This window comes from Nematolebias whitei, chromosome 8, assembly GCF_014905685.2.
Source record: "Nematolebias whitei isolate Nwh7 chromosome 8, NemWhi1, whole genome shotgun sequence".
Taxonomy (NCBI): domain Eukaryota; kingdom Metazoa; phylum Chordata; class Actinopteri; order Cyprinodontiformes; family Rivulidae; genus Nematolebias; species Nematolebias whitei.
Genome location: NC_056505.1, coordinates 10,965,146 through 10,983,179, shown reverse-complemented (window position 1 = coordinate 10,983,179; position 18,034 = coordinate 10,965,146). Strand labels below are relative to the sequence as shown.

The window sequence follows — 18,034 nt, the reverse complement described above, 5'->3', positions numbered from 1 at the left end:
AAATGTCAGCTGAAGATTCATCTAATTTTCAAAGGAAATTAAAGACCAACAGGTTTTTTTTCTAATATTTTATTTCATAAACAACCAATAATCACACATTGATTAAAAAAAATCCTTTAAAATGTCACATATAAAATACAAATAAATACAAATGTAAACAAATTATAAATATTATGTTGCAAATGTCTTAGGTTTGTACTCTGTTATGCTCTTCGCTGTAAATAAACAAAAAGCAGACACAAGTTTTTTTTCTTCCTCTGATAGGCAGGCGCTGCATTTGTTACATGGTTGCCATCACTTCAAGAGTCTCCTGGTTTAGAGACACCAACAGCTTCAGGTTGTCTTTGCATTCCTGCATTAGAGTGCAGTTGTAACTTTCCTGACTTGGAGACAGGAAGTAGTCCATCGCTGCCAAAGAATCACCTTCAGAACAGTTTTTGTGTGATTGGACAGAAAGTGATTGTGAGCGTAGTTCGTCTCTGAAACTGTCTTGGTTCTGCAGCTGTTCGGCATCAGTTCTCAGTACCTCACAGGCGAGTCCCAGAGCACAGCCAGCAGTCAGAGATGGAGGGTATTTATTAAAAGCGTAGTCTGCCAGTGTCAGCTCACACACTTTTTGTGCAAATTTCCTGCACTGTCCCAGATTCACTTTTAAACAACTGTCATTGTTACTGTTCTGGAGAACTGTAAGGCAAGCAGCACCAATGCAGTTGGTGAAATAGTCCAGGAAAAAGGCCAGGGTGGGTGCAGCGAGGCGGAAGTTCAGGCGGAGGAGGACAAGGCACTCCAGGTTGCAAAGCTGCTCCTTAGTAAAAGCGTCACAGCACAACGACAGCAGGCGGCTGACTGATGGAGAGCACACCTCCACCTGCAGAGAGGAACATCTAGGTCATCAGGAGAATTAAATGAGATATAGTCATCTTCTCATCCAAAATGTGCCACTGAAGACAGACCTGTTTGCAGGCTAAGAGGAGTGCAGTGACACCAAGGAGCTGGAAGCAGTCAGCAGCAACCGGAGTGGACGCCAGGAACCGGTCCATGATGTTCACAGTCAGGCAGCAGCACTCAAAGGACAGGCGGAAGTGTTTGTGGACGGGGATGAGCCAGCTGACCAGCTTACAGCGAGCTTCTGCAGTCAGCTGCAGGAAGAAAAGGCTTATTAATACAAGCAGAATCTGAATGATGTCTGTCATTGGTTTAAAAAAAATACAAGCTTTGCCTTCAACATACAGCATTAATATGTGATAGTTTTTTAAACAACAAAGAAATATTTGATGGTCAATCCCAGTAAGAACAATGTTCTGTAGCCTACTTGTGGCTGCTGTGCCAGACTGCTGCAGGGGTGAAACTGCGCCTCTTGCTCTCTCTGGATCTTGAAACCGACGTCTCCATACTGAAGGTACCAGTTGGACAGCTGTCCAGCTGCAGGTTCTGCTTCGTCTGAGTCAACGAGAGACACTTTCCTCCGAGCAGGAGAGGAAATCAAATCCTCTTCAAAACCAGAGTCACTCAGTTTGGCCATGAGTGTCTGTTTTCTGTGTCGAGCTGTCTGTTGAGGCGGTGTGAGGTGCGCGCGACTCTTCCTCTTGGAAACAGTTTCGGAACCACATTGGACCTTCCCGAATGATAACATCTCTGACACCGGCCGTGTCCCTTCGCCTCCCAGCAGCTGTCTCCTGGTGTTGGATGTGGAGAGGGGAGTTCCGCAAGCTGACGTCACTTTTCCCGGGGTCTTCCCCGCTCGAACAGCTCCGCTTTCCCCGGTCGCCCCGGGCAACCGAAGCTAAATCTCATGATCCCTTTTAGGTTTTAATTAATGATCCATATGGCTAGGTGCGTTTCTTTCTTTCTTTATTTGTGTGTGTGCCTGTTTAATGAGAAAAAAACTAACGAACTGAAGAAAACCTTCTGACCCCAAAACGTTTATAGCTTAAAAATGTTGAAAAATCACGCGTAAATGCCTCATTTAATTATGTAAACACGTGTTTGGTTCTAGGTCATGAATTATGAATAGCTAAATATAATGGTATTGTTATTAATATCTTCATAATGATTTACAATATGTTCCAACTTTCGATTACGAGAAAACGAAACATGAAACGGAGACAAAAAGATGAAAACTATCTTTAACGTTATTATTATTATTTTTATATATTAGCCTAACTGTTTTTGCGATGAGTTATCTTAAATAAATACCCCTTTCCTGTTTCATCCTCCTTTATTTTACTTCATTTGCAATGGGCGGAACTTGAACGCTAATGATTACAACAGCCAGACCTTTACGCTATCTCTCAAACTCCACTGCAAGTCAAGATGGACAACCTTTCACATAAAACATAAAAGGTATTTTAACATTTTGTAAAGCCTCGTAGCGGTTTCTTAACTACAGGCTACATTGGTCGCAGTTTCAGTTTGGAGTGTTTAACAGAAAATGTAAAAGTAGCTAGCCGTGTAGCTAAACGCTAGGTGTCCTAGCAGCAAGCTACATGTTAGCAGCTAACTTTAGCATTGTTGTTTCTATGCGGCAGTGGCAGAAGTTACAGTTAGATTCGGTGACTTAGTTTAGTTTGATTTATTAACTACATGTTTTTGACACTGTACAAGATTAAAACAACGAAGCGGAAGCAGTAACATTGGGAGACGAGGCTGCTTCCTAGCTTAAGCTAATAGCTTACAATTATGTATAGTTACGTAAATAGCTTACGTTACAGTTAGCTACGTAACGTGAGCCTCAAATAACCGTAAATAACAGGATGTCACCGCGATGAGGGACACATAAGGTATATTTGTTCAAGTTTTGCGTTTTAAAAAGTGGTTATTTACTCGCAATGGGTGCCTTATCCCATAACAATGCATCCAGATTTTTGCAAAACAAAAATATTTATAGAAATTTAGCAGGAAATGATGACTCTTAAAGGCAACAGAAATAAGCATTGCTTGTGTGGTTATAGTTCTGTTGTTGTATTCTTTTAAACGCTGTTCTGTGTGTTTTTGTTTTGTTTTGTTAAAAAAAAAAAGAAGTTATGATTTGTTTTTTTGCGTGTTATGATTACAAGATATTTTGTCCAACAGCAGTTACTTTGTATAGAGGCTAATTCAGTATTAATGTTTTTCATATTGCATCTGGCAGTTTTAGCAAAAGTCAATTATGGAAAATTCAGGCAGGCCTTACAGGACGACGCAAGGAGGTTGGGAGAGGGGAGCTACAGCAGCAGACAAGGCAGAACATAGGCGAATGCAAGACCAGGTTCGAGGACAGAACTTGAGAGCAGACGGAGGTCAGCAAGGCAAGAAGAACCAGGGTGGGGCCTACAAAGCAAGCCCCAAGAAGGGAGGACAAGGATCGCTGAGCCACTTACCTGGTGGATCCAAAGGTGGTCACAGTCCATCCCAGAGAGATGACCACCAGTGGCTCTTAAATGCTGAGAACAGTGGTTTGGGTCGAGAGGATAACTGGAGAGTGCGCACGCAGCAGCAACAGTGGAAGAGAAATACCCAGGGAGAGGGGCCAACAGACGACATGGAGCAGAGGAGAGGAGAGGATGATGTTGCTCGTAAACCTGGTGAGCATTTGTCAAATGGGTTCTGTTAAATACATCATATAAAAAAAAAAACTGTTCAAATGGATTCTTGTAAAATAGTTGTATGAATTACCATTTTTGCTTTAGTCTATAATAATTTACTTTACTCCATCTATGATACAAACGCATGACCGCCATCACTACTTCTTATCCTGATGCATGCTCAATAATCCAGGTAGAAAAATCCAAAAAGGTTCAATCTGGTCCTCTGGACATTCAAAAAAAAACAAACAAAAAAAAACAAGTGACTGTTTTTTTTTGTTTTTTTTTGGATGTCCAGAGGACCAGATTGAACTTTTTTGGATCACTACTTCTTGTTTTTGTAGGAAAAAGACAGAGAAACAGAAGCAAAAGGAACCTTTTTGCAGAAGAAGACCGGGGCTTCGCATCTGAAGAGTCCTCACTCTCAGTTCAAGAGCTTCAAAGTCTACGGCAAGCAGAAAGGCGACTTAAAAAAGATGAGATCTACTTCCTGAAGAAGGTACAAGCTTGTAACCAGTTTTTGCACGTTTTATTTAGTTAGACTTGATTTAACGACAAAAGTTTTCAAATGATTCACAAAGTTTAACTGAGAACATTTTACTAATACAAGTTTTTTGCTCACTTGTGCAACTTTCGTTTTGCACGCTTGATTCAGAAGCCCCACGGCAACCCTGGTGCATTTTACACCTGCGCTCTGTGTGACATTGTTCTTGAATCTATACCTCACGCCTACAAGCATATCAGAGACAAACGGCACAAGAAAAAGGCTCAGGTAAGAAGCTGTCATGAAAATCTTAGTTGCTGTTTATGCTACTACTGCTGTGACCTTTTTATTGGAGAAGTAGCGCTGTTTAACGTTAATTGTGCAGTAAAAGAGTCCATTTTAAAAACAGGAGTGATCATCTTTCTGCTTCTGTCTTTGTGCTTGTAGGAGAAACAGGAGCAGCTGATGCTGACGGAGATCCTGCCTCCTGGTCCTGAGCACATCAGTGAGGTGAGCGCCGCACTAGATGTAGTCGTTCAGGAGCATGGGATGAATGACCAGGATGTCGAAAAGAGGCAGTGTGTTGTCTCCATCATGCAAGACCTTCTCCTGTCTGTCCTGCCTGGTAAGAAGCTTGTAGATAAAAATATTAAACTCATCAAAAATCATGAAGTGAATGATTTCTGATAGCCGTGCTTGTATGCCAGAAAAAGTTGGTTCTGTGCTGCTTTTAATTGCTTTAAATCTATTAATCTAATGTGTGACTTGTTCATGTTCCGTCTCTCTTCTTTAGAGATAAAACTCAGATTATATGGATCATCCTCTACTAAATTTGGATTTAAGGACTCTGATGTTAACATAGACATTCAGTATCCGCCTCATGTGAGTAGCAGTTTTATAGAGTAAATGCCTTTTTTTTTATAACAATGATCCTTTGAACTATTAGCTAAATTTATTGTAAAAACTGGAAAACTTATTTTCCATCAAAACATCGTCAGATTGTAATGTACAGGTTTTCTATCAAGTTCAGAACGTCAGAGACTAATTATGTATTATGTGATGCAATTCATACGTGAGGGATTGATTAATGGCTGTTGTGCTTTTTATAGTGTATTCATCTTGTGAAAAGGTTTTCAAATGGGATTTATTTACAGATGCATCAGCCAGATGTCCTGTTGTTGGTGAAGGACTGTCTCTCTGTTTGCTGTGAGTCATGTGCTCTTTATTAAGTTTGCCTTAAGATTTTCCAGCATGAGGAAACGAGTCATGTGCTAAACTGTCACTGAATGACAAATGAAGAACCTTGAATCCTTGAATGACATGAGTTTTATTGTTCCCAGCTCTCTTCATCAACGTGGAAGCAGATTTCCATGCCAGGGTGCCGGTGGTCATCTGTAAAGACAAAGACAGGTTGGAAAAAGTTTATGGATTAGACAATATGCAAATAAACCCTTCTCTGTGCCAAATTATGTGTGGTCTGGAGCTGCTTTAAAGTGATAATCTTAAGATTTTCAGACGGATCATTATTAAAAACATCATAAAGTTTACAGGATGCTTTTTTAATTAAGAAAAGAGACGTATCATGTTTACAGTGCCTTGTGAAAACCTTCACAAAACAGTCCTTATACTGACTGTACTAAATTATCTCACTTTTAAGGGTAATTATTTTCAGTATACTTCTTTAAAAATTCTTCAGTTGATCCAAAATGCTGCTGCCAGAGTCTTAACTGGAGTTAGTGGGAGAGATCATATCTTTCCAGTTTTAGCTTCTCTCCAATGGCTCCCTGACAAATCCAGAATTGAATTCAACTCTTACTTCTAACCTACAAAGCTCTCAACAACCTAGATCCATCTTATATTTGAGATCTTATTGTTCCATATTTTCCCAACAGAGCAGTTTTCTCTCAGACTGCAGGCTTACTTGTGGTTCCTAAAGTTTCCAAGAGCAGAATGGGAGGCAGATCTTTCAGTTATCAGGCTCCTCTCTTGTGGAACCAACTTCCAGTTTCTATCCGTGAGGCTGACACATTGTCCAGTTTTAAGACTGGGCTCAAGACTTTCCTTTATGATAAAGCCTATAGTTAGTTATTTAGCCTATAGTTTTTTTTTAGATTTTTCTACCTGGATTATTGAGCATGCATCAGGATACCTTAGTTAGGGTTGGCTTGTTATGCTGCTATAGGCTTAGACGACTAGAGGACGAATTGACATCATTTCCTTAAATGATTTGCTAAAATTGAATAGTTTTTATTTGATATTATTTCTATCTTAACATGTGATTCTTGGCCTGCCATTGTGTATCTGTTCCTACCAAACCCAGCCGGTCGAAGCAGATGGAGCTTGTCCTGAGCCTGGTTCTGCTAAAGGTTTCTTCCTCATGAGGGAGTTTTTCCTTTCCACTGTCGCCTTCATGCTCAAGATGAGATTTCTGCGATGGAGTTAAATTCAAGGCAGTCTGCTCCTCAGATAAATAGTGTTAAATTATTTTTTATATATGACTGTTTCTATTTAGTGCCTTGAGATGACTTCTGTTGTGACTTAACGCTGTATAAATAAACTTAATTGAATTGAATTGAGTATATGTACATTTTAGGCCTTGTTTTAAAGGAACTGAATACATATGTCTGCACCAAAATGGTGTGAATATTTTTGTGAGGTACAGTGTTTACCGTGTGCTTCATTGTCATCATTTTTGATTGAAAACACTCTTAATTTATCTCCACAGTGGGCTGATTTGCAAAATGAGCGCAGGAAATGAAAACGCCTTTCAAACCACCTCCTACCTGTCCGCCCTTACCAGTAGAGAACGCCTCCTCCATCCTCTGGTTGTGGGCCTCAGACACTGGGCTCGGGTATGTTCAGATCTTGATCATCTTACCCAGGTAGCTTGTTTGTTTTTTATTAATTTGACAGAAAACCTACATGTAGTTATTTTTGCCTCGTGTAGATCTGTGAGATCGACCGTGCAGAAGAAGGAGGCCTGCCTCCGTACGTCTTTGCCCTCATGGTTATTTTCTTCTTACAAAAGCGTAGAGAGCCTGTTTTGCCTACTTACCTGAACCAGAAGGTGAGCGTTTCTCCTCATTTAATGTGTGAGAAATTAAAAAACATCTGAAAAAGGAGTTTAGCTCTTGTTAGTTTCTCTCAGTGGAAACTAACCAAGATGTCTGATTGTTATTTTTAGGTAAAGGGATTTTCACTCGGCAAGCTGCCCGACTTCAATCTCACACATACAGAGGAGGGTTATGTACACTGGACCTACACACCTTCCTCTAAGGAATCATCACAGCCTGCAGAGGGCACTTGTATAAAGGGGAAGGTATGTTGGCTTCTGATCATGTCTTGAAATGTGTGGGATCTGGTATTTTCCACTTCTGGATAAGTGTAGGAAAACTTACTTCAAACTCTGTTATGTACCATTTTCTTAAAGCTAAAATAAGTTTAAGCAAAAAAATAACAGAAATCAAGCAAAAGATTTGTTTTGCCACATTTACTGGTAATGTATCCTCGTGACTCAATGAGACTAACCTGTATAAATAAAGGTTGACTGAATAAAATGCATACATAATAGAACATAGACAGTATTTTATCTGTGCAAAAGCACTTTTACAAGTAAGATTGTCTCAAAATTTGAAACAAAGCTGAGTTTTATTTCAAGAAGAAATTCATTGTAAACTCCCCTACACACATGTCCCAATTTTTCAATAAGAACTGAAGACAAAAGTCATTAAGTATTTATTATTCATCTGCGATGATTGTTGCAGTTTAACAAATACTAAAATATATTTTTACATGATAATTTAGAAGTTATTCAGTTGTGCGATATTATTTTGTATCCTGTATAGTTTGTAACTTTAAGTAAAAAATGGTTAAGATAGTTGAAAGTGTTTGTCTAAGTTTTCATTAACTAAAATATATTTGTGTCATTCAACTTGTCTTTTTTTTTTTTTTTTTTTTTAGAAAGTAAGCCTAATTGATCAATTGTTCTTAATAAAAGTCTAATAATTTATAAATTAATTTGCATGCAATAAAAAAAAACTGCATTTTTCATGAATCTAAGAAGGAAGACATATTTTCTGTTTCAGTTTTGCCCCTTTATGTTAACATGGCTTCAAAAAGTCTGAACCCCAAGTTGTTTCCAGTAGGCGCCTCGTTCAGGGTGTATGACCGTATCAATCGAGATCAATACCAGTTTATTACATATCAGTTTTCCAGCCATACGTCTGAAACTTTTCTGTTTTTATCATAACTGGGAGTTCACTTGAATCTAATTCTGAATATTTTGTATTGAAGGGAACTCTTCTAAATCGACTAACAGTGAAATCTTATAGAGTCTGAAAAAGCCTGGAATTTGAAAATATGCATGAACTTTGACCTCAGATTGAATGTGCCAGATTAGTCAAGACGCTGCAGCTATTTTTCTCTCCTTACTAACTGTTGATGTGCAGGTCCCACTCGTGTTTCCTAATCCTCATCCAGAGGTGGAAGTCGGGCTCCTCTGGATTGAAATGCTTCGTTTCTACTCCCTGGAGTTTCTCATAGCTGACAACGTCATCAGTGTGCGGACCAACGCCGTCCTCTCGAGAGAGATGAAAGACTGGCCCAAAAAACGAATCGCTGTCGAGGGTCAGAAACACTCTCAAATTATTATTTTTGTGTGTGTGTGAATGTTGTAGAATGGTTCAAAGGAAATAATTGTTTTATTGCCACCTGTTAATTTTGAATTCTGTTGGTCTGTTTTGACAATAGATTAGTTTTTACGTGAGCTGTATTTCACTGAAGGGTCATTACTGCTTGTTTCCAGACCCGTTTGCTGCGAAGAGAAATGTGGCCCGCACGGTGAACAGCCCGCAGATGTACGACTACATCCTCCACTGCCTTAAAAGCACGTACAAGTACTTTGCACTTCCACTCAGTGCATCGGCTGCTAACCATAAAAGAAAAGCAGAGCAAGGCCACAACCAAGGAGCAAACCCCGAAGAAGTTACGCGTTTGTCTGAGTTCAGTCAGCTCTCCCTTCAGTCACAATGTACAAGTCCCGGGCACACTGCGGATAATGGTGCTGAGGACTCCGACTGCATCATCGAGGAAGAGGAGGAAGTATGTAGTGACTCGGACGAAGAGAAGGAGAAGAAAGTAGTGGACCTAGGCAAAGGCAGTCTGTCCGAGGATGAGGACGAGGAAGAGGACGAGCAGGATGAGGACGTGGATACGGATAATGCACACAATAGACAGCATCTGGACAGCTTCACAACAGAGGAGGAGGACATCTTCCCAGTCGACGAGATTTCAGGGGAGGACCTTCTGTCCGATGAGGAAGCTCCGGATTTGGACACGCCTGGCTCTTTGGATGAGGACGAGGAGGAAGAATTGTGCATGGCAACAGACAGGCTCTCACCTCAACCCTCAGAAGATCGAACTGAAGATGAAAGCATCGAAAAGAAACCCCAAAATCAAACCAAACTTACTTATGAGTTCACCAGGCAGGCCTTCACACGAGGAAAGGTAGGTTTAATCTCGTGTTTGTAACAAAGCAAAGTGAACTTCATGTTGTGGAAATGATTTTGGGCTCAAAGTAAAAGTGAATGTGTTCTGTTTTTTGTTAGTCCCACATGGTCGTGTGCAGCTTATGCAAACGTGATGGACATCTGAAGAAAGACTGTCCAGAAGATTTTAAGAAAGTTGAGCTGGAGCCACTGCCCCCGATGACGCCGGACTTTCTCAGGGTTCTTAACAAAGTCTGTGAGCAGTGCTACAGTGAGTAGTGTGTATCACTCATCACAAAGATTTGTATCACCTGATTTGATCACAAAGAGACTTTTGTTTTGTTGTTCCCATGTTTAGGTGACTTTGCTCCAGGTAAACTGGAAGTTGGCGTCAGGGAGCACATCCTTAAAGATCTGGAGAACTTTGTCAGACGACAGTTTGCTGGTGATGTGCACTCCTTTGTTCATTTCATTTGGTTTAATTTCTTAAAGCCAAACTGCACTCTGACCTGGTTGTTAACTTTCAAAGACTTTTACGTTTGCTTTTATTTAAAATGTTTTTTTGTTTTTTTACTGCGCAGCGGCTCGGCTACAACTGTTCGGCTCGTCGAAAAATGGTTTTGGCTTCAGACAGAGCGACCTCGACATCTGCATGATCTTGGAGGGACAAGAAACTTTAAATGCAAGTTACTGAATTGTTTTCTTGTTCTCCCATATAATGACTTATGATTGTTCATTATATAGGATTCATACGTGCTGTTAAGGAGTAGCATTTATTTGTGTGGTATTGAATTTTTATTCCGTTCCAATAAAATATAATTTGGTTAGATGATGGCACATTTGCAACGTTCTGTGTAATATTTTAGGAACAGTTTTGATAATTGTTTAGATTTTTAATCCGTTTTGTATTTTTGACAGGATTTTGAATGTATCAATGTCATTAAAGGCCTGGCAAGACTGCTAAAGAAACACCCAGGTGCGTTCTAGCAGATCTGATCAATAAGATTTTCTTCAGATACGTTGCTTGTGTAATTTTGTTTTTATCTTTTTGCAGCAGTGTTGATGGTGGTTTTACTTATGAGCAGATGACAGTGATTTATTCAAACCTAGCAAATATCTCATTGTGGCTCAGTGAAACCGCTCTAAGAGTTTTCAAGTCTTTACTTTTAGACTGTTGTGCAAGTTTTGTTTCCCTGAATCTTTGCAGCGTTAGCTGAAATAGCATCAATGATCCATACAATAACAGAGAACTCATGAGGTTGAAGTTGTTGTTGAACTAATATTATTAAATGAATTTAAGTTAGCATCAGTGATTCTTTCTTTAGTGGCTAAGGAAGTGAAGATGTTTTCTCTTTCTGGTCAGGTCTGAAGAACATCCTGCCCATTACTACGGCTAAAGTACCCATCGTTAAGTTTTATCACAATCTCACCGGTTTGGAGGGAGACATCAGCCTCTACAATACACTGGTAGGTCTCTGTCTCTTCCCCCTTTTTCACATCCACTTTAAACAAAATTGGTGTGTTGGTTAAAAAAAACAAAGCTCTAAAATAATTATTGTCATGATCCAAGGTAACCTATTTTCTCTCCAGGCTCTGCACAACACACGCCTGCTAGCCTCATATGCTGCCATCGACCCAAGAGTGAAAATTATCTGTTATGTAATGAAGGTTTTTGCAAAGGTGAGCTTCTTTTTTTTGTACATTGGGATCTCTTTGTATGCATACAGGATAATATGTTGTGCTTTCCTAACATATTTCTCTTCCTGTCCCATCACAGATGTGCGACATTGGGGATGCTTCACGTGGCAGCCTCTCATCCTACGCTTACACGCTCATGGTGCTCTTCTTCCTTCAGCAGAGAAACCCACCAGTCATCCCTGTGCTGCAGGAGGTACAGAAAATGTAGTTTTGAAGCTCTAAACTTCTGTTTTTAAGACTATAATTAGGCCTGTCATGATAACAAATTTTGCTGGGCGATAATTGTCTCAGAAATGATTGCGATAAACGATAATATTGTTTGAAATTTGACAATAATTAGTAATTATTATTAGTAGTTATTGTCAAATTTAAGAAGAAATGTTGGTTAATTTATTTTGATTGTAGTACCTTTTTTTTTACCACTGGACGGCAGTGTAAGACTGTTGAAGGATGGATAGTGAGGGAGTGAGCAGCATGTCTCTATGAAAAATAGGAGGGAGGCCTCTTGACATGACATGGGCTGTCTCCCTTTCCTTTTTTTCGGTTCTCAAAATGGCGGACGCTCTGTGTGATTTGAGCTCTTTAGCATTGCATTTGTCACACAAAGCTTTTAATAAAAAAATCAGTAAACAAGTTCTCCGAATCTTTTTGCAGAGAAAAACAACTTTTTACACGAAGGCACGGGTTTCAACTGTGAATTCTGGAGCTTCAACAAGACGGAGGTTTTGTTCCCGAGGTCGACCTTGTAGCTTAGCTCATAACTTAGCTTCTCAGCTTAGCTGCTTTTAACGGTCCAAATATGAGATTTTGGATAGTTAAAATGGATTTTAAATAGGAGAAAGGGAGGGGTCAGTGAACAGCACCGGAGCTAAATGATAAAGCAGATAAATGCAAATGAGGTTGATAATTTTCATTAATCATGCAATTAATTGATTTATTGTTTATCGCGACAACTATAAGTAGCATTACTGACTGGTTTGCTGCAGGTCTATGCTGGAGAAAAGAAGCCTGAAGTGCTAGTTGATGGCTGGAACGTGTACTTCTTTGATGATTTAAAAGCACTAGTAAGTGTTAAGTGTGTGTTTTCCTCATAAAACATTATTTTTAATAAGTATGCAGCTCATTTTTATGTGTTACCATTATCCTTGTTTTCACCTGCAGCCCAGTCACTGGCCCCAGTATAGACAGAACACTGAGACGGTGGGGGAGCTGTGGCTCGGCCTGCTCCGCTTCTACACCGAAGAATTTGACTTCAAAGAACATGTCGTGTGCGTTCGACAGCAAGCCCACCTCACCACCTTCAACAAACAGTGGACCTCCAAGTATATCGTCATCGAAGGTCAGCTGATCTGACACTCAACGCACAAAGAACTGAGGCTGGAAATAGACCATTTAGTATTTTAATAGATTATAGCCATTCACTTATCCAACACTCCTGGCTTACTTTTTAAGAGTATTGTTAGTCTGAATTGTCTTCATATTACAGATCCATTTGACCTGAATCATAATTTGGGTGCTGGTCTGTCCAGGAAAAGTATGATAATCCTTTTTTTTTTAAATTATTTATTACTTTTATTTCTTTACAAAGTTCATTTTTCTCATATGATCTTTTTTAAATCACCAAAACAGTGACTAACTTCATCATGAAGGCTTTCATCAACGGCAGAAGAGTGTTTGGCACACCCTTGAAAGTTTTCCCTCCCGTGTATATCAATGAAATGGTCAGCACATGAAACAGACTTGAAATTCTCTAAATATTCACGTTGCCAGATTGTTGACCCTGCAATTTGTTTTGTTCAGGAGTTTTTTTTCGATCCTGAAGTTCTCACCGAGGGAGAGGTGGCTCCAAACGACCGCTGCTGCCGCATCTGTGGCAAGATCGGCCACTTCATGAAAGACTGCCCCATGCGCAAGAAGTGAGTGCAACCACAGCACGTGTCTGAACTGAGTGGTGCTGATTGAAACGGCCGGCATGTTAAGAGACGAGCTACGTGTTTTTGTTTTAGGACCAAGCACAGAAGAGACTCAGAAAAAGTGCCAGAGCACTTGCAGGACAAAATGGATTCAACGGATGAGATGAAGGATCAGCTCAGGCACAAGAATGAACACTGGAAAAAACGCGATGCACTGGATATGCGCTGTTGCTTCCTGTGTGGATCGAGTTCCCACATCAAGAAGGACTGCCAGCTTTACAGAGGCCCTGCAGGTTCACACAGTTCACTTTGTTTTTTCACTTTGGCAGCTATTTCAGAATGGTTCATTTAACTCTGTTGGTAAACAGTGAGATTTGGTGTTTTGTTACCTTCATAGAAAATATGCAAGATATTATGCATTAATTATTTAACTCTGAGGGAAGATGCCACTTAACTTTTATAATAATCTTGATTTTCCACCTTCTCTTCAGCCTACGTAAAAAATTTCAGAGAAAAGGAAAAGAGAGAAAAGGAAAAGCAGGTAAGTTTTTCTCAGAATGATGATGTATTTTTTAAAGGTGAGCTTTTAGTGGCTTTGTTTTACTGTAATTCTCTTTATGTGTCCTTTTGTCAGGGCTTACCTATACAAGAAGAGAAGAGGAAAAAACAAAGTGTAATACTAGGTCCACAAGCAGGTATTCAGTTTTTTTGTGCACATTAATGGTTTAAATCAACTTCAGGTTAAATTCAAATCTAACTGACTCATATTTATTATTTATTTAAAATATTACAAATATTACCTCGCCTTAAAGCAAAGCAAAATAATGCCTCCACAGTCATTAGATGCTTTCAAAAGGTGAATGAATAGAAATGTTTTTCTGCTCAGGATTTAGTTTGGTTTTAGAGTTTTCTACTCAAGTTGATTTATATTTTAATAATCTACGAACATCAGCGACAGCAGCGTGGAGGGAGCAGTGCTCTAAGAGAAACATGAAGCGATCCGAGCAGGAAAAGAAGAGGGGCAAACGGGGTGGAGTATTAGTGAGGCTGAAGGCTAATGCTAACAGACAGCCGATTTCATCTCTGTTCCTGGCCGACGTCGGCTCTTTTGAAAACAAGCTGGATCTTCTGTGACTAAGGAGATGAGGAACTGTGCTGTATTCTGCCTCACAGAAACATGGCTTAATAACAACATGCCAGACTCGGCCTTCCAGCTAGATAACAGACTGGCAGATCTTAAGGAAGGCTGCTGTAAATGAGGGAGAGCTGGATCTGGAGGATTACATGTCTGCTGTCCTCGGATACATCAGCAAGTGTGCTGAAGATGTCACCACCACCAGGACTGATGTACTACCTGAACCAGAAACGCTGGCTGAACACAGAGGTTCATACTCTGCTGAAAGCCAGAGATATTGTCTTCAGGTCTGGAAACACACAGGAACTGGGGAGGACAAGGAAAAGCTCTGGCTGCTGGTTTTAAGAGGGTCAAAACAACATGATCCAAGATCCAGGGACATACTGTATCTCCTCACAGGACCCAAGGAGAATGGGGAAGGGCATTAAGTGCCTCACAGACTATAAAAGCATGGGTGCACAATGCCCTAGGGACTCATCATTGCCTGATGCTCTTAACATGTTCTTTGTCTGATTTAAAGACCCAAATAGACCACCCAGCACCAGACTCGCCTCACCATCTGAAGAGGAGCTCCTCAGTGTGACCTCAGCAGAAGTAAGGAGGACCTTCAGGAGGATTAATCCTCACAAAGCAACTGGCCCAGACAACATCCCGGGGAAGGTGCTGAAAGACTGTGCCGATCAGCTCTGCAAGGTGCTGGCTGACATATTTTCCCACCTGCCTGAAGACCGCCACCATCATCCCAGTTCCTAAGAGCGTCATGTGCGGCTGTGGCTGAGTGGTTAGAGCAGTCGTCCTCCAATGCGAGAGTTGGGGGTTCGAATCCACCAGCAGTCACATGCTGAAGTGTCCCTGGGCAAGACACTGAACCCCTCATAGCCTCTGATGCGTGTCCCATCAGTGTATGAATGTGATCTAAAGCACTGGTTAGTCTCTTTAGAATGATTTGTTCAATTAGCTTTGTAGAGATCTAGTAGAGTGCTGTATGAATGGGTAAATGAGGCACAGATTGTAGTGTAAAGCGCTTTGAGTCTTGAAATAAGATAGAAAGGCGCTACATAAGTACAATCCATTTACCATTTACCATTTACAAGCTCTGCAGTGACTGGTCTGAATGACTATCGGCCAGTAGCCCTCACCCCGATAGTCACTAAATGCTTCGAAAGACTGGTCATGGCCCACGTCAAAGCTACCACCAAGTGTGTTTAAATTTGTGAGTGAAACAGAACTTTGTTTAAGTAAAACACAAGCGATGTTTCTTTATTGTGTTCTGAGTTGATATTCTTGTTTGAGGCTGGTGAGGTGAGACCGTGAGAACATGACGTTTATGCATCCGTTGTCGCCATCTTTCTGTGGCTTCGTCTAAAGTTTAGTGTTTTGATCCTGCTTTTATCTTTTCTGTTACTTTCTTTACATTTTGAAACCTATTTTTGAAGTCACTGCATTTACTTGAATTTTGAGGGATTTTAAAGGAATCTTTTTGAGGCTGGCTACATTCTTAGTGTGCACAAATGTTAATATTTTCTTTCCTGTGTCTCATAGGTAGTTTAGCCTGTCGAAATCTGTACCGGACCGGTCATAGGAAGAATCCAGTGGAATGAGAAGCTCCGGATCACAAAGTTCTACTGTTGTCCACGCAGACTGCATCCCAAAGTCCAAAAAAGAAAGAAACAACGCAAAAAGCTTAAATCTGGGTCATATTTTTAGGCCAGATGGAGCTCATTAAAGCCAAAGCCTGGACACCGTGACTTGAAGCCAAACAGGGCCTTTTATGTGTGTGTCTGTGTCCCCCACCCTACAGCTCTTTTCACGAGATGAGCTTTTTTTTTTAAAAGCTTTTAATTTACCAAAACAAGCCATTATGCAAACGTCCAAGGTCTTAGTTTACAGTCTGCCAGTCAATTTATTAATTTCCTTCATTACTCTGCAGTCCGATCCATGGCATATGGAAATTTCTAAAAACTACAATATTTGGAGGGGAAAAAAATTCAAGAAGTGTCAGAGCAAAGACATCTGAAATAATAAGAAGGTATGTTTTAAAGATTTGTTTTAAATACGATGCAAACACTTTCTTACATAATAGACTCAATAGTCGCCATAGTCAAGTGAACACAGGTGCAGCGAAAGACAAAGGGAAAGGTATGTTTGACTCTGTTTGATGACTCCAGTTCACTTTAAACATGTTATTATCACTCAGTTCACTTATTTCCTACTTCTTTTTTTAGATAGATTAACCAAAAAAGACAATGAAGGCTTTGATGGCAGTGTGCCTTTTGTTGTGTGGCTATGATCTATTTTAGTAAGGCTATCTTTTAATTAATTTCTAATTTATCCACAGCACTGGTATGTGTGTCTACCTTGAATATGATGTTATGTTTAGTGGAGAAAGCACCATTGTGGGTTATTTTTTGTTATTAAATATCAAAAATTTACTTTGAGACGTCCATTCACTGTTTGATTAGAACACGATGTCTCAGCTGCCCGGAAATGTTTCAGCTTTAGGTTGTTTTGTTAGTTTATTTTAGAGAACCTATCCACTGGTACAGCTATTGGTATAAAATGCTGCAAGCACTTCTAAACTTGTAAATCTTGTAATTTTATTGTAACGATGACAGAGTTTGGTAGCTGCACTGCAGGGGTCCACCCCCTTGAATTAAGTTGCTGCTTGTGTCTCAAAGACCTGGTTTTCATTCGACCTTTAAATATGGACCCTCTGCCTCTGTTGTTTCGCTGGTGTTGCATATTTTTATGAAAAAAAAAAAAAAACTGGTAGTATTGTGATTAAAGTTCTTATTTTAAGATGGGTTTTATTTCAACGTTTACTTATTTTGTTTAGATGGACGCAAATGAATGTTTTCACAAGATATTCAGAAAGTGATTTGCCAAAACGAACAACAACAAAAAGGCTGACTCAATCCATTTTGTCTAAAGAAAATAAAGTCTACGTCCCAATTTGTAGTGCTTTTTTATTTATTTATTTATGTACACTCAGCTGTTTGTGCGAAACAGTCATAAAATTGTATCCAACTCTGATCCATTCTTCAAAACATGATCAAGTTGCACCTAACCACAAGGTTTCTGGAATGCTCCGCTTTGAAAAGACGTGCTCAAAGTGGAGATCATCAGCACATCATCCTTAATTGTCATGCACGGTGGTGGAGGGTTGATGATTAGAAATCTGGACACGTTCCAGCTGTTAGTTTCTCACGTTGTAAATTTTAATGTAAAGTTATTAAGGCTGTTAAAGACTGACTGAATCCAGATAGTGCAACAAGACAATTCAGCAAATTATTGAAAAACAAGAAAATTTAATAACCCGCTATATGTTGAGGCCTAACTTTGATTAAAATGCAGTGGTGAGACATTAAGATGTGAACACCATCAGGTTATATGTACTGCACCGATGTGACTAGAAAAATAGATTAACAAATAAACAGAATTAAAGCAGTTTGTGTTGTATGCTATTTAACGTTCTAAATTACTTTTTAATTCAAATTAAATGTGGAAACGCTAAAGTAAATTGTAAATAATGCCCTTGGCTGTTTTGGACAGAGGTGGGGCTCACAAACAATTGGGTTAGATGGGAACACCAAGTTCCAAACATTGTGTTCCGTTCGACATCTTAAAAAAACATTTACAGTGAACGTGGGGCTTACAGTCGACGGTTTAAATGCAACAAGTCGTGGATTAAATAGAAACTATTTTTAAAAAGTTATCGCTAGAAGGTACAAGTTACATGTGGAAGGACGTAGATT

The 18,034-nt window shown here is 39.8% G+C and overlaps 3 protein-coding genes across 3 annotated transcripts in view; 2 read left to right on the top strand and 1 right to left on the bottom strand.

The window, feature by feature from the left end:
* tmem8b (transmembrane protein 8B) overlaps window positions 1-18,034 on the top strand; it is a 1,109,927-nt gene that overhangs the window by 878,503 nt on the left and 213,390 nt on the right. The gene's annotated exons all lie outside the window — the stretch shown is intronic.
* Window positions 281-1,633, bottom strand: LOC119413861 (cyclin-O). The gene is made up of 3 exons (XM_037680928.1): window positions 1,313-1,633; window positions 954-1,139; window positions 281-868 (listed from the first exon to the last, which is right to left on the bottom strand). Exons 1-3 carry the CDS (start codon window positions 1,631-1,633, stop codon window positions 281-283), a joined length of 1,095 nt encoding a protein of 364 aa, XP_037536856.1.
* Window positions 2,246-17,231, top strand: tut7 (terminal uridylyl transferase 7). The gene is made up of 29 exons (XM_037680946.1): window positions 2,246-2,343; window positions 3,131-3,563; window positions 3,908-4,062; window positions 4,219-4,335; window positions 4,495-4,672; window positions 4,841-4,929; window positions 5,202-5,253; window positions 5,388-5,457; window positions 6,773-6,899; window positions 6,995-7,114; window positions 7,232-7,366; window positions 8,496-8,673; window positions 8,852-9,552; window positions 9,654-9,804; window positions 9,892-9,978; window positions 10,115-10,215; window positions 10,452-10,509; window positions 10,897-11,000; window positions 11,124-11,213; window positions 11,311-11,424; window positions 12,218-12,295; window positions 12,393-12,570; window positions 12,718-12,765; window positions 12,861-12,952; window positions 13,032-13,147; window positions 13,238-13,437; window positions 13,636-13,685; window positions 13,779-13,839; window positions 15,822-17,231. The coding sequence occupies exons 2-29, from the start codon at window positions 3,149-3,151 to the stop codon at window positions 15,878-15,880; spliced, it is 3,924 nt and encodes a 1,307-aa protein (XP_037536874.1). The 5' UTR covers window positions 2,246-2,343; window positions 3,131-3,148; the 3' UTR covers window positions 15,881-17,231.

Bases quoted from the DNA above. Each gene is read 5' to 3' on its own strand.
- LOC119413861 (XM_037680928.1), bottom strand. From the start codon at position 1,633: ATGTTATCATTCGGGAAGGTCCAATGTGGTTCCGAAACTGTTTCCAAG. The intron at 1,140-1,312 runs GTAGGCTACAGA...TTCTTCCTGCAG, and splicing joins GTCTGGCACAGCAGCCACAA to CTGACTGCAGAAGCTCGCTG. The intron at 869-953 runs GTCTGTCTTCAG...TCCTCTCTGCAG, and splicing joins TCCTCTTAGCCTGCAAACAG to GTGGAGGTGTGCTCTCCATC.
- tut7 (XM_037680946.1), top strand. From the start codon at position 3,149: ATGGAAAATTCAGGCAGGCCTTACAGGACGACGCAAGGAGGTTGGGAG. The intron at 9,979-10,114 runs GTGATGTGCACT...TTTACTGCGCAG, and splicing joins TGTCAGACGACAGTTTGCTG to CGGCTCGGCTACAACTGTTC. The intron at 13,840-15,821 runs GTATTCAGTTTT...TGTGTCTCATAG, and splicing joins AATACTAGGTCCACAAGCAG to GTAGTTTAGCCTGTCGAAAT.